Source organism: Peromyscus californicus, unplaced genomic scaffold (assembly GCF_007827085.1).
Source record: "Peromyscus californicus insignis strain IS unplaced genomic scaffold, ASM782708v3 Scaffold_7__1_contigs__length_154581171, whole genome shotgun sequence".
NCBI classification, from domain to species: domain Eukaryota; kingdom Metazoa; phylum Chordata; class Mammalia; order Rodentia; family Cricetidae; genus Peromyscus; species Peromyscus californicus.
Window position 1 is genome coordinate 90283360 of NW_026294595.1, and position 13396 is coordinate 90296755.

Below are 13396 nucleotides of genomic sequence, written 5' to 3' on the forward strand. Positions count from 1 at the left end.
AAACATGGGGATATAAATTGTTACTTTAAAGCCATTGCACATATTAATCTTTTCCCAGAAGTGAAAAGGGTTAGCTTTTAAGATAATGGACTTGAACAGCTAAAACAGAATCTTTTAATTTCAACCTGACAAACAAAGGCACTGGAGTACCTCTAACCCTTCAGCATTTGTCTCTCTCTCTCTCTCACACACACACACACACACACTCACACGCACGCACATGCACGCACACGAATGCACACCATCTTATCAGACCACCTCCGTGAGATGAGCTTGGACGTGCATGTGGCAAGATGCTGGTTGTGCTCATGGGGGAGACAGCATTGGTTAGCAGGAGAAGCGGCAGTGCTAACAGGTCTCTCAGCTCTTCACGGCTTTCTCCTTTGGTTGAAGCTGCTTTGTCTGAAGTTGCTCACATCTTGCAGTGCAGTGAACCTTTACATATACCATTGAGAGTCTCGGGCCCTTTTGAACAAGGGCTACTGCTGACCTATGAGGACATAACACTGCTCCTTTCTAGAGGATGTTGCTTGGACGGCACTGGTTGACAAAATGGTGCCGACTATATGAGTCACCAGATCCCAAGGCACAGAAAGCAGGCAACCTTGTTTTAAAAAATGAAACAGAAGGACAGAACTCGAACCCAAGCGAAAACCAACCCTGTGTGAGAGACCATGTCAGTTGCTCAAACTTAGCGAAATGAGAAATCAGCTTTCTGTTACTTTCAAACGTCTTTGATCTGAACTTACTGTGAGATGCTGGAAGAGCCACGCTCTCATGATGTTTGTCGCGACTTTGGGGAATATGCCTCTTTTCTTCTGGCGTTTTTTGTCCTTGTCTGGATCGTCATCGTCACCTGTGCCAGGTGAGGCGACACTGTTGTCTAACCCATCACCTAAAAGGAAGAAATGAAGACCCATTAGAGCAAGCGTAGCGAGGGTACCAACAACGATGCCAGGCTAATGACGAGCTCAGCTAAGCTCACTGAAAGAAATCCATTAAGGGGGTATATTCCCTTTCATTAAAGTATAATTGGAGACACAAATATGTAAAAGACAAAATTAAGCCAGGCCTCTTCAAATGTTAATTCTGTGTGTCTCACTCCTCGCCCATATCATTAATTCAATTATAATTGTGTACTTGACACAGCGCAGTAGCTCTTTGTCAATTATGGAACCCAGTGTGGGCAAACCGCTACGAGAAAGCCCATTTGGTAGAGATACATCCCCGTGCCCATAGTGAGCACAGACTGCTGGGTAATCAAGTTCAATGTTCTGTAGTCTATATATTCCAGGCTGCCTGCATAGGTGACAGTAGCTTGTGTCACTGTTGATTGCACATAACGCACTGCCTGTTCAGCCCCTCCCGGAACTGTCACCTCCTAAACTCGCACATTCGCACACTCCTCCTAGGACCCAGAGCCCCACATTTGCATGACATGAAAACTTTTTAGCTCTCTGCACCGCTGATCATTATCGTGAGGGGGCAGACAAAAAGACACACATCAAGGTAGGGTGCTCACTTAATCAGAACTTCCTATCAACATCTTTCTCTTCTGTGCTTTTCTCTGGCATTAATTGTGCATTAGCAAAAATCATTTACTTTTAACAGTCAGAGTTATTTTTTCTTGCCCTCCGGCAAAAATGCCTTGAAAGCCTGCCTGGAGGGCATCTAAATTATGTATCTGAAAAACTCTTCTGGCAAGGCATTGCAGGACCCCTACTTTCTTAAAATTCATACGAGCACGTCTTCCTGTTTTTGGGAAGGCATCAATCAAGAGTAGCAATATATGCCATATCCCTACATTAATATTTGAACTAATAACTTTAAAAAAAGGAAAGAAACAAGATCCGACTTGTGGCATAATCAAATGCAAAATAAATGAAGAATATGGGGACAGCACTGGGGCTTTATAGATGGCTGTGTTTTCCTTGCACATCATTAGCCTGGAGCCACACGAAAGAGGAAAACAGAGAAGTGGAGAGTTTATGCTCCCTGCTGGTGTTTAAGAAGCTGGGGTCCTGGAAGGACATCTGGGAATTGCGCTGAGATGGGTTTTTTTGTAATTTAAGAATAGACATTCATTAGCAGTAAATGCCATAAATCCCACGCTAAGTAAAAACCTTGTCCAAGAAAGCCTAAAACAATAAACTCTGTGCTCAATGTAGCCTGAGCTGGCCACTCTGTTGCCGCCCGAGGAATGCAGCAGATCCACCAGCAAATCCCCAGCCCCATTCCCTCCTCCCAAATAGTGTTTCACCCAGACTTCCTGCCCACTGGGGCACTGGCTTTAGAACTTCTGGGTCTGCCCCGTGGCCTTTCTGGTACCTGTTCCTTTAGCTCTCTTGCCGAAAAAAACCTCAACCTTCTTTGACCAGAGAAGCAGAAAAACCACAGCAAAGAGCTGGCAGATTAATTTTATTGACATTTCCATTTTCACTGCAATGCGATCCCCTCCATCACATGGAAGGGATGACCCTCACTATTTACAGACTGACAGGCCACTTCGTTACAGCCACCCTGCCCCAAGGCAAAGCAGCTCCCTTCCATCTGCCCAAACACTAGAGCATGACCCCAAAGTTGCTGTTCTCTTTTTCTTTGCCTTCTGTTATGATAAAAAAAGAAAGACAGAGAAAGACACATACACAGGCGTGCACGCATTCACACACGTACACTCACACACATATGTGCGCGCGCGCGCGCACACACACACACACATACTCACACACACACTCAGAAACAGAGACAGAGAGATGGGGTGGGGACACACAGAGAGAGACGGGGAGAGACAGAGAGACAGAGAGAGCCCAACAGCCAAAAAAGGAATATGTGGGCAGCAAAGAAAAATCCTTTGGCTTTTGAATACTCGATATATAGAATCTAGTCTTTTTTCTGATGACCTTCCCTGCACACACATGTACATATATCTGGGGGTTGCATGTATACTCACATGCATACACACACACACACACACACACACACACACACACACACACACACACACGCACACACACAAGCCTGCATGGGGACGTGTGCACACACACTCCACCGTGCCAAGGAACTGCTGCAAGGCAAATTCTCACCCACACTAATGGCTTCTGACTGCTCCTTGGCAACCCCAGCATTTTCACCTGGGTGGAAGCGCTCTCCAAAATACAGACACTGGAGCGATCTCATCAGCTGCTCATGTGACACAGATGGAGAGTGGCTATTAGGAGCCAGGCAGTGGGCCTTGGGGATCTGAGGTGCTGTTCTGTAGCCTGAGGCAATTTTGAGAAGCAGTACCCAGAGAAGAGGGGGGAAAAATTCACATTGCAAGTCCAAGTTTGAAGTCAGTCAGTCTGTCTGTCTCCACACTGTAGATAGAGATATCTTTGTCTCTTACTGTGGAGTCTCTGTGACTCTCTGAATGCACGTTTCAGATTATGTATGGGATAACTCTTCCTTCACTGTCTTCCAAATAGAAAAACACACTCTGAAAACAATGCCTGTGTGTATATATTTCTTCCTAAGCACATATGGTTTCTGTGTATATGTTTAAGCTGAAATTGTCAGGATTTTGTTAAAATCTCATTTAGCTTTCTTTGATAGATTTTTGAATACACTTATTGCAAAAGGTTAATGGCTTAATTGAAGGAAGTTCAACGAAAAAAGGCATTTGTCTTTTGAACCCAATCAATGACCTTAAAAAATGAGAGGCAGTGACTCCATGGCGCATTTTCTCTTGTTTAAAATGAAAGGGGACTGATAACACCCTCAGACTATATGATTCACTATGTTTAGCTCCAGAAAAAAAAATGTAGCTAGCATGAGCATCCTTTGATGACTGACTTAAATTGGATAAAGAGAAGCATTACATGAATTTTAATGGAAAGCAGTCCATTTTGCAAAAATGTTATGAAATATTTGAATTTAGATCGGTGTCATAAATAATTATAAACAAAAACATGTCTGATTTTATATTAATAACTAGATACTCAATAGAATACTTTTTATTAAGTTTGACAATTTCATACATGTAAATGGATAAAAGACGTTTAATACTAGTGCTAATATCTCTACAAAAAGAGGGATTTTTCTTTTCCCAATACAACAATAAATGCCATCTTTTTTTTTCAATAAACTGTGAACCAAGTCTAGCATCAAGTTCTAAGAGCAACATAAAGAAAATGTTTGAAAGGCAACTATGTGTTCTAAACCTAAACTAAACTTCTGCAGGCGCTGTTGGAGCTGAGCCACTGGTAACATTGCGTATTGCTTTCTTGTTTCCAGGCTGTGTGGAACAGGGTTGTTGGGTCGTTGGCATGTGCATTAATTGAGTCAATGTGCTGAAGGTGGTGTATACACTAGCACAATGTGTGTACTAAAGGAGGCAGAAACAAAGATAGTACAGACATCAACCCCTGAAGTTATGACCCAGTGCTGTAGAAGCCTTGAGAAGGAGAATTGTTTCTTCCTTATTTTTGTCCTACCTATATGCATAACCTCAACAGCATGAGCATTTATTGGAAAGGTGGATGGCTGAAGGGCGTCTTCAAAGGCTTCTTCCTCTCTGACAACGGTCACACTGGGGAACTTCACCCACAGAGTATCTAAGGACTCTTCTTGGTGGCTGGTAGATTGCTTGGATGCACACACTCACTTCCAAACATGCCAGGAATGGCATTCCTTGGGAGCGAGACCTTAGTGCTCTTAGGGCCTATGTGGGTGACTGCATTACTACCAGACTCCCATCTCTGAATATGAAGAAATAAAGAAATGCTGAGTTGATTTCTTTTTGAAGATTGCTAATCCTTTGACCAAGGTAGAGATCTACGTTTTGGACAAGATATTCAAATTATGTATACTTTAGCTCTGAGACATAACATGTATAAATGTAAGAAGAAATACTCAAGGCCAGTGGGCACATAGACTGCAAGCATACTAAACCATGAGGGAGACTGATGAAGGTGTAGGACTCAAGGCTTCATTCCAGACTCACTGAATCAAAATATCCTGGGCCCAGGACTGTGTATTTTAAACCAGTTTTAGGGATTTGCTTACGCATAAAGATCGGCACTGGTTTTTTGCGTGTGTGTGTGTGTGTGTGTGTGTGTGTGTGTGTGTGTGTGTGTAGATCAGAGGACTACTTGTGGGGGGTCAGATCTCTCCTTCTACCACATGGTCTCCAGGTATCAAACTCAGGTTGTTGGCCTAGGTGGCAAGTTCCTTTACCCACTGAGCCATCTCAAAGCCCACTGAGTCATCTCAAAGCCCACTGAGCCATCTCAAAGGCCCAACTTTTTTTTCTTAGTTTAATTGTATTATTTCAGTGTGTGTGAGTGTGTGTGTGTGTGTGTGTGTGTGTGTGTGTGTGTGTGTGTGCCTGCGTGGTGTTGGGGGGAGTGTGTACACATGTGGTGGGAGTGTACACATCCATACAAGGGTACATGTGGGCCAGAGGAGGACTTCGGATGTCCTACTCTATCACTCTCCACCTTATTCTGTTAAGACAGGTCTCCCGCTGAACTGGAGCTAGTCTGATGGCTAGCGAGCCCCAGGAACCCTTCTGTTTCTGCCCTCCACAGTACGGAGGTGACAGGCACCCACAGCCACGCCCAGCTTTTTACGTGGCTGCTGAGAGTCCTAACTCAGGTGCACATGCTTGCACAGCAGCACTCCCGCTCACTGAGCCTTCTTACCAGCCTTCCATGGTCATTCACAGGATCTGGAGCTCACCGATTAGGTGACTGGTTGGCCAACAAGCCCCAGGAACACCCCTTCTCTGTTTTCTGCCTCCCCAGCAGTGAGAGGCAGACATGTGTTCATCTTTTTATGTGGGTGCCAGGAACGCAAACTCAGGTCTTTATATTTGTCCAGCAAGCATGTTACTGGCTGAGAAATCTTCTCAATTCAGTGACAGTGGTCCTTTATTTAGATAACCTGACATGAAATTAAATGTACTCCAAGAAGAGTACCGTACTCTTCTGTGATTAGGGGGAGTGGTCATGGTGAATGATTATGATTATTACATCTGGACCTTCTGCACACGTTAGAGCAGGCCTCCAGATTGCTCTGGTGTCCTGGCCATTCCCATGATCATCTCATGTTCATGTCAAATAGAACTGGAATACTGGCTCTTGAAATGAAGTTCAGCTGCTTAGGTACCAACTAAGAAACAGGCAGAATCTCAGATCTACTGAAGACCTAGTGACTAGGAAATGCTAGGTGTGGGGTACATGAGTCTGAGCACTAACAAGCCCTGCAGGTGGTTCTGATGCCCACTTCGGCTGCACAGCTCTGAGAATATCCCCTTAGGCTGCTATCCCTGTTGTTGTCTGGAGGCCTGCTCTAATCTCTGCATCCTTCTGCTGTTTTAAGACTCTGAAGTATTGTGAGAACATCTCTGGCTAGATTTACATTCATGCTCTAAAGGAAATTCTGCATTCTTTCCTGGGCTGAGCCAAATAGTCTCAGAGCATAGCATTGCTCTGCCCGTAGGCAAGTGATGCAGGCCACTGAGTTGCAGGATGCTGAATCCCAAGATTCCCTGAATATTCTAGAAAAGCAGAAGTCCCTATCCATAGATATGTATTCAGCAAATCAAGGCAGACATGAGCACATTATGAGAGGACCCTCAGATGACCCAACATAAGAAAATGCCATCCCTAAAATTCTTGGCCATAAAAACCGCTCAGGCAAAGGACATACTTCCTCTCATTTGCATACTGTGCTGTTCCCTTTAGCTCAAAGTCGGTATCTACCTAGACTTTCGTTGAAAAGCTTGGAGTGAAGATATGTTAAAAACAGCGATGATATGTCAAAATGCATCCAACACCACAGGGATGGAGGATGCTTCTTGTCTCCTTTCCCCGTGCCTTAAAAAACAAACTTATTTTCAGAGGGCACTGAAACTATGAGGCTGACTCCTTGCCCAAGCTCTCTGTGTTCAAGGAAGAAGCAGAGTCTGGGCATAGCTTCTCCAAGTCCACTCAGCTACCACAGACTTTTTCATAACTCTGTGAACTAGCTTTTACTTCTCTAAGCCTTAGCTTGTCTGAGCCCTCTTTGTCAACCCACATTGAAGAAGGCTATTAGAAAGGTCTGGAAAAGGGTTAATGTTAGGGTGCAACACCTGGAACTTTGTGAACGCTGGTCCAGGTTACCCACAAACAGAAATGTTACTTTTCTTCACAAGCCAGCCAGGACCTGAGAGGACTTCACATATAATCAGTGTAGAGTTGGAATTTTTGTGATTAAGTTTTCAGGGCCAAATAGAGAGCCTGACAAGGTCAGGTGCCAACGATCTGGTAGCTAGAGATGCTACCCACTGATAAATGGTTGAAAAGATAACACAGATAGAAAGACAGATAAATAGAAAGCAATACCTTCCAACTGTCTCATTTCTAGCCTTTAGATGTGTTCATGAAAACACAGTTGCTGGTACATGACATCTGTGACTATAAGCAGGTATGTAGGTATAAGTGTGTGTGTGTAGCTTTATAAAATACTTATAAAGTGATACAATTTGTATAAAAGTGTCAAAATGTTTATAGATGAACTGTATTTTGGGGTAGGCACAGACCCTTGTATGTGCATGCACACATTTACACAATCCCTAAACATTTCTACTCAACATGAATGTTCTATGTTGGTAATCCCACGACACATAATGCTGTTCCCTCTGCTTCATCAACGATTCTCACTTGCATTAGCTTCATCCCCATGAATTTATCTTTATGTGTACTCACAATGTTGTAATCATAGTCAATCTTCACAAAAGAGAAGATGAAGAAGGAGGAGGAGGAAAGGAAGGAAGGAAGGAAGGAAGGAAGGAAGGAAGGAAGGAAGAAGGAAAGATGGGAAGCATTACTACTATCTATTCCATTTTACAGTGAGGCAAACTGAGGCACAAAGTCATTTGTCTGAAATCACAGAAAGCGACTGCCACAGGCCCTTGGCCTTCAAAGCCCATGCTCCATCCTCCATCCTCTCCCTTGTGCTAGGCTGGAATGGCATGAAGCTAGTATGGTGGGGCTAGATTCTGAATTACCCCTCAACCCTGAAGAATTAAATCCCAGGAGACAGGCCCAGGACACTCATTTATCTTTATGCCACAAAGAGAGATTGTGTGACAATGCATTTAGACATAAACACAAGAGCTGGTAAGATGGCTCATTAGGAAAAGACACCTGGCTGTAAGCCTGACAACCAATGTTTGACCCATGAAACTCACATGATGGAAGGAGAGAAGGGACTCCTCCAAGCCTGGCCTCTACAAGATCTCTAGGGCACCGCCATGGACCTCTCTCAACAGAATAAATACAAGTAACTCTTTAATACAAACAAACAAAAAGAAAGAAAGAAACACAGTCCAAAAAGCAACTAGGAGCATATTTTTACAAAACCAAGAGTATCTGTGGGGCTGGAGAGATGGCTCAGCAGTTGAAAACACTGACTGCTCCTCCAGAGGACCCGGGTTCAATTCCCAGCACCCACATGGCAGCTCACAACTGTCTGTGACTCCAGTTCCTGGGGATCAGACACTCTCACACAGACATAAAAGCAGGCAAAACACCAATACATATAAAATAAAAATAAATTTTTTTAAAAAAAGAGTATCTATTATCTATATGAGTCCTTATAGATCTAAAGTTTACATCAAATGATTTTTTTGAAACAGAAAATCAGCCATGTTTTCAAGACCGAGTCAAGGAGCCTTTGAAGATTCCAAACCTTTACTCCTTCGTGCTGTACCATTCTCTTCTTGTTTATTCCCACTTGCTAACACTCTTTGCTAGCAAACTCTTGCTGAGCCTTCGGGGGTCCTAGTAAAAAGTCTCTTTTGCAGTTGTTCCTAGGTCCTGTCCTAAAGTCAGGGTACCGTGTTCTTGGCGTCTTTGGCAGTTCATTCTGCTGTCATTTGATAGTCTCACGAAACTGTGAGTCTGAGAGGAGGTTACCCATGCTTTACTCATGAGCATAAAGCAAACAACCAAATGTTAGAGGAGTGAATGTACCGGTAAGACAAACCACTAGACAGAGTTGAGGATCTGAGAAGACTGTGCCCTGTTTTGGAGAAAAATGCCCATGGAGGGGATTCAGTGAGCCTGGGGCTCCTCCTCCCTCCATTCTTCCTGCCCTGAGCAGTACTGGGCCACACTAGGCTCCCTGCTGCATAGTGTAGGAAGATGTTTGGTTCTCCCCAGAGAGCGTGCACCAGGACCCGTGTCAAAGATTGTCCATGGAGAAGATGGTACCCCCCTTCTCAAACCCGCCCTTTTCTATTGGAAAGAGAGATGCTGGCAGAGAGGGAGGCACACAGTGCCCACACATTTCAGATTAGTAGAAGCATTGCAATTAAAAGGAAAGTACCCTGGAGCCATCTGAATGCCACACAGTATTTTGTGGACTAATGTTTTTTTCACTTCTTGATTCCTTTCCCCTCTTAATACAGTACTTAGAAAACAGGGTTAAAATGTACCAACAGTCAAAAGATATTTTCTTGCTGGTTGTCAAGGGGTCCTTCCAGGAGTTTAATTTAGTGTTTCCCACTGAGAAAACGGTACCAAGATTTCAAGTAAGGAAGAGAAAGAGAGGAAGTTTCTATCTGGTTCTGTTTCGATATACAGCCTTGCAAAAGCTACTTCTCAAGAACCATCAGCAAAGTCAATGTTTTTCCACAAGAAATTTATTATTATTATTACTATTATTATTATTATTTAATTTTCATATCAGGACAGCTGGGGGGTAGTGAGTACACCCAGAAATTCAGGGAAAGCCAGGGCAGCAAGGAGATGGGCTAACCACTGATCTCTCTTACTCTCCTGCTGGGCTTAACCGTCTGGACATGTTCAAGCGAAAATTTTCTGTGATTTTTTTTTTCAAGTGACTGGTTCACGGCCCACAAGCAAGGAAGGAAGCAGAAGGGATGAACGCTTTCGTTTACATGCAACATTTACTAGCTGTGTGGGTTTTCCGACATTAAAGAGAGGACAGTGACCCACGCCACCTTTTTCACACTCAAAAGAGCACTGAAAAAACAAGTCTTCATAGGCTTTACCTCGGCTTCCCTAGTCCTGAACACCCGCCCCCCCTGGGGGGGACAAACAGAAAAGGAAAGAAAGAGAGGGGATTTTATGGTCCTTTCTCTTCAACTTCTCAGGCGGTATAAGCAGCATTTAGCAAATTCAGCCCCAAATGGCTCCCGAAGCTCAGAGCTGCAGGGGCGCATCCTTTGTTGTCCTCTCTCTATTTACACAGGATTTACGCAGGCTCTCCACTGAAGAGAGCCAAAGCACTTCCATTCTCCCTGCTGGCTCGCCCTGGATTGTGACTGTGGCAGCATGGCCCAGGCCAGACATGGGGGCACAGGATGAGACCCCTGGGACAACCGACTGCTCAGGAGACATCCTGAGATCCTCTAGCTGGTGCGGGCCGCTGTAGAAGATCTCCAGAAATGGCCTCACTTCCCAGAGGAATGGGCAGCTCCCTGCAAAGGCAAGGCAACTGCTTGTCCAGGGACGAACAGCACCCACTTTAAAATATGAATCTATAGGATAGAATGGGAAATGGTGGGTGAGGGAAAAAAAAATCAGACTGCAGCTTGGATGAAAACCACTTCACCCACTGGTTGGAAAAATAAAGTGTAAAAACAGACAGATGGACACATATGTAAATGTGGCTGTGTTTTAGGCTTTAGCTGGCAACGTGAGTGTCGGAGTATAGTTTTGCATGCCTGTATTTTCCATAGCATGTTGAATCCTGTTAGCTGTTGAACAGAAACATCCTCATACTGGTCCTTGACCAAATCAGTCCCCTCAATTTACCCGCTAGGAGCCATAAAAGGGCTTTGTTTATTGACTGGAACTCGCTAATCCTTTATAGCAGAAGTGAAGGGGAGCTGGCAAGAGGTTTGGTCTATTCTCCATTTGGTTCTTCTCATTTGAAGTATATATACTTCATTCATTCTCCTCTGAAAAATATAGATGTAGTGTGTGTGTGTGTGTGTGTGTGTGTGTGTGTGTGTGTGTGTGTGTGCATACATATAGAGTTCAGTTACAAATTTCAGAATATTTTAAGAAAGAATATCTATTCTCCTAAGTCTCCCCCAGAATGCTCTGGAGAGAACTGCCTGAATCCAGTGGGATGCATCCTCCTCTGCCATTCTAACTCAGCAGATTGCTGAATCTCTGTGGCACAGGATAAAAGCATGTACTTGCTCCTTTGCTACCTGATAAGCACACAGGAATGTACAGAGTACCTTCTGGAGTTATTCACAGTACATCATAATAAAGCCCTTCTGGGCACTCTAATGATTCATTTTTAGTGACCTCTCAAACGCCCTTTTCCACAGTTAACACTCAGCTTTTATTAAGGTAGGAAGCAGGGACAAATGTCCACTCGGGTCCCAGCTCTCAAATTCGACTCGACTTGCACTGTGCTGCTTCCAACTGAAGCCGTTTTAATGGCCGCCTGGCTTCCCTAGCGTGGCATTTCAGCTAACAGAGTTCACAATCTTTCAGCCCTAAATGCAGAGGCTGCTATCTTCCAGTCATCCTAGGAATGTGCCAGATACCATCTCCCTCCTGTGATACAAAGAACCAGAGCAAGGGACCCACAGAAGAGCAAGCTGATCAAGTTTCCGACAGCCCAGAATGCCCCTCTCCAAGGTTAATCTTTGAACTGGTAAATGTTATAATTAGGAGCCTTGAAGTTGGGCTGGGCTGACCATTGAAATAAAGACCCCAAAAGAGAAAGTATGAATGGGTCTTGTCTCCTTCACCTGATGGCTTTGACATGAGGCCTTTGGTATTTATGGAAAATTATACAAAAAAGAGGTGTCATGATCTTTGAGACTCTTCCCCTTATTTCCCAAAGAAGAAAAAAAGGTGTTTGGGGAGGCATGGCTTCCCGATTTCCCTTAGCTGTTTCAGTACAAATTGTGAAAATTATGCAAATGACAATTTTGGCACCTTTGCTAGAGGAAAACATTATTAAATTATGCTCTAAGTATTTTGTCTGCTTTAGTAATTACTCTCATGTAACTGTAAATATAAATAGCTGTTATTCTGTTTAAATTTTTAATCATGCAAAATATTGTCACACAAAATGTCCTTCTGTTGCAGACTAACTGGGATTTTCTTTTTTAAAACATCCATATTTAACTGAAGTGGACTATATTTAGCATTCTAAAGTGTTTTAGTAAAGATAGCTGGCTAACATCTTGGAATCAACAGGTCTTTCATGAGAGGATACAGCCTTTATATTTATAAAAAGCATTTCCTACCTAAGAAAGCCCACTGATAGAGTTTAAATATTTTCTTACTGACACTAGACTACAACTAATCTTCTCAGAATCTATTAACTATACCGAAAGTGCATCTTACAGTATAACTACAGAATTTGGAATCTTATTGTCACTTTTAGCATACAATATTTAATTAAACATTATTTATCAATCTATAATAAAAATTTGTTAAAATAACTTAAAAGCAAAGTTTAATCATAGCAGAAGTTATTACATCTCCTTTTTAGAGTCCTTACGTCAGTGTCCTATTTGCTACAGAAGAAAAAAAATAATCGGGACAGTGTTTTATAATATGAGACAGTTGATGAGTTTGGATTCTTAAGTGTATGTTTTTCTCTGAACATATAACAGCAGATATCAGTTCAAGGAGACCTACAAAAGACTTTTAAAATATTACATCTACCTCACCAGTTACTGAAAGTGAAAATAATAGACCATTTTCATAAAGGCATAACCTTGAAATTAATATAGTCAAATAATACCCCTAAATTTCCACAACAAGCCTTTGTGTCAAGAGCAAAGGCGGCCATCTCTCTAAAACTATTTCCTAAGACAACTACATTGAGATGCCTATCAACAGCTCCTGCAGGAGGCTCTAGGAGGAGGCCAGCATGGCTGCACACGGGAGAAAAAAGGCATTATAAAAGTGTAACTAGTCCGGGTGAATATTGTTAGTTGTTTGTTTGTCTTTCATTTTATTTGTGTGTCTGTGTGTATGTGTGTATGTACAGGAGTGTGGGGGCTCACAGAGGCCAGAAGAGGGTGTTGGGTCTCCTAAAGCTGGAGTTGCAGTTAACCACATGTAGGTGCTGAGAACCAAACATGGCTCCTGTGGAACAGCAACAAATACTCTTAACCACTGACCCATCTCTCCAGCCAGCCCCCTTATTTATGTATTTTTAGGACAGTGTCTCCCAGTGTACCCTAAGATAGCCTCAAGCTCGTGATCCACCTTGGTCTGCTAACTGCTAGGAGTACAACTTGCTATACCACACTTGATAACTGATGAGTTTTTTTTTTAAATAATGCCAAGTCTAAAACCTATTCACTAATTATTAGAAAATTATAGTCCCTATTTTTTCTTTCCAGAGGACATTTTCACACCAG

The 13396-nt window shown here is 43.0% G+C and overlaps 1 protein-coding gene across 1 annotated transcript in view; it reads right to left on the bottom strand.

Moving 5' to 3' along the window:
- Meis2 (Meis homeobox 2) overlaps window positions 1-13396 on the bottom strand; it is a gene marked incomplete at its 5' end in the record, with an annotated part of 207869 nt that overhangs the window by 145465 nt on the left and 49008 nt on the right. Inside the window, one exon of the mRNA XM_052723697.1 lies at window positions 750-895. Coding sequence (XP_052579657.1) covers window positions 750-895 — 146 coding nt within the window. The remainder of the gene's footprint in view (window positions 1-749; window positions 896-13396) is intronic.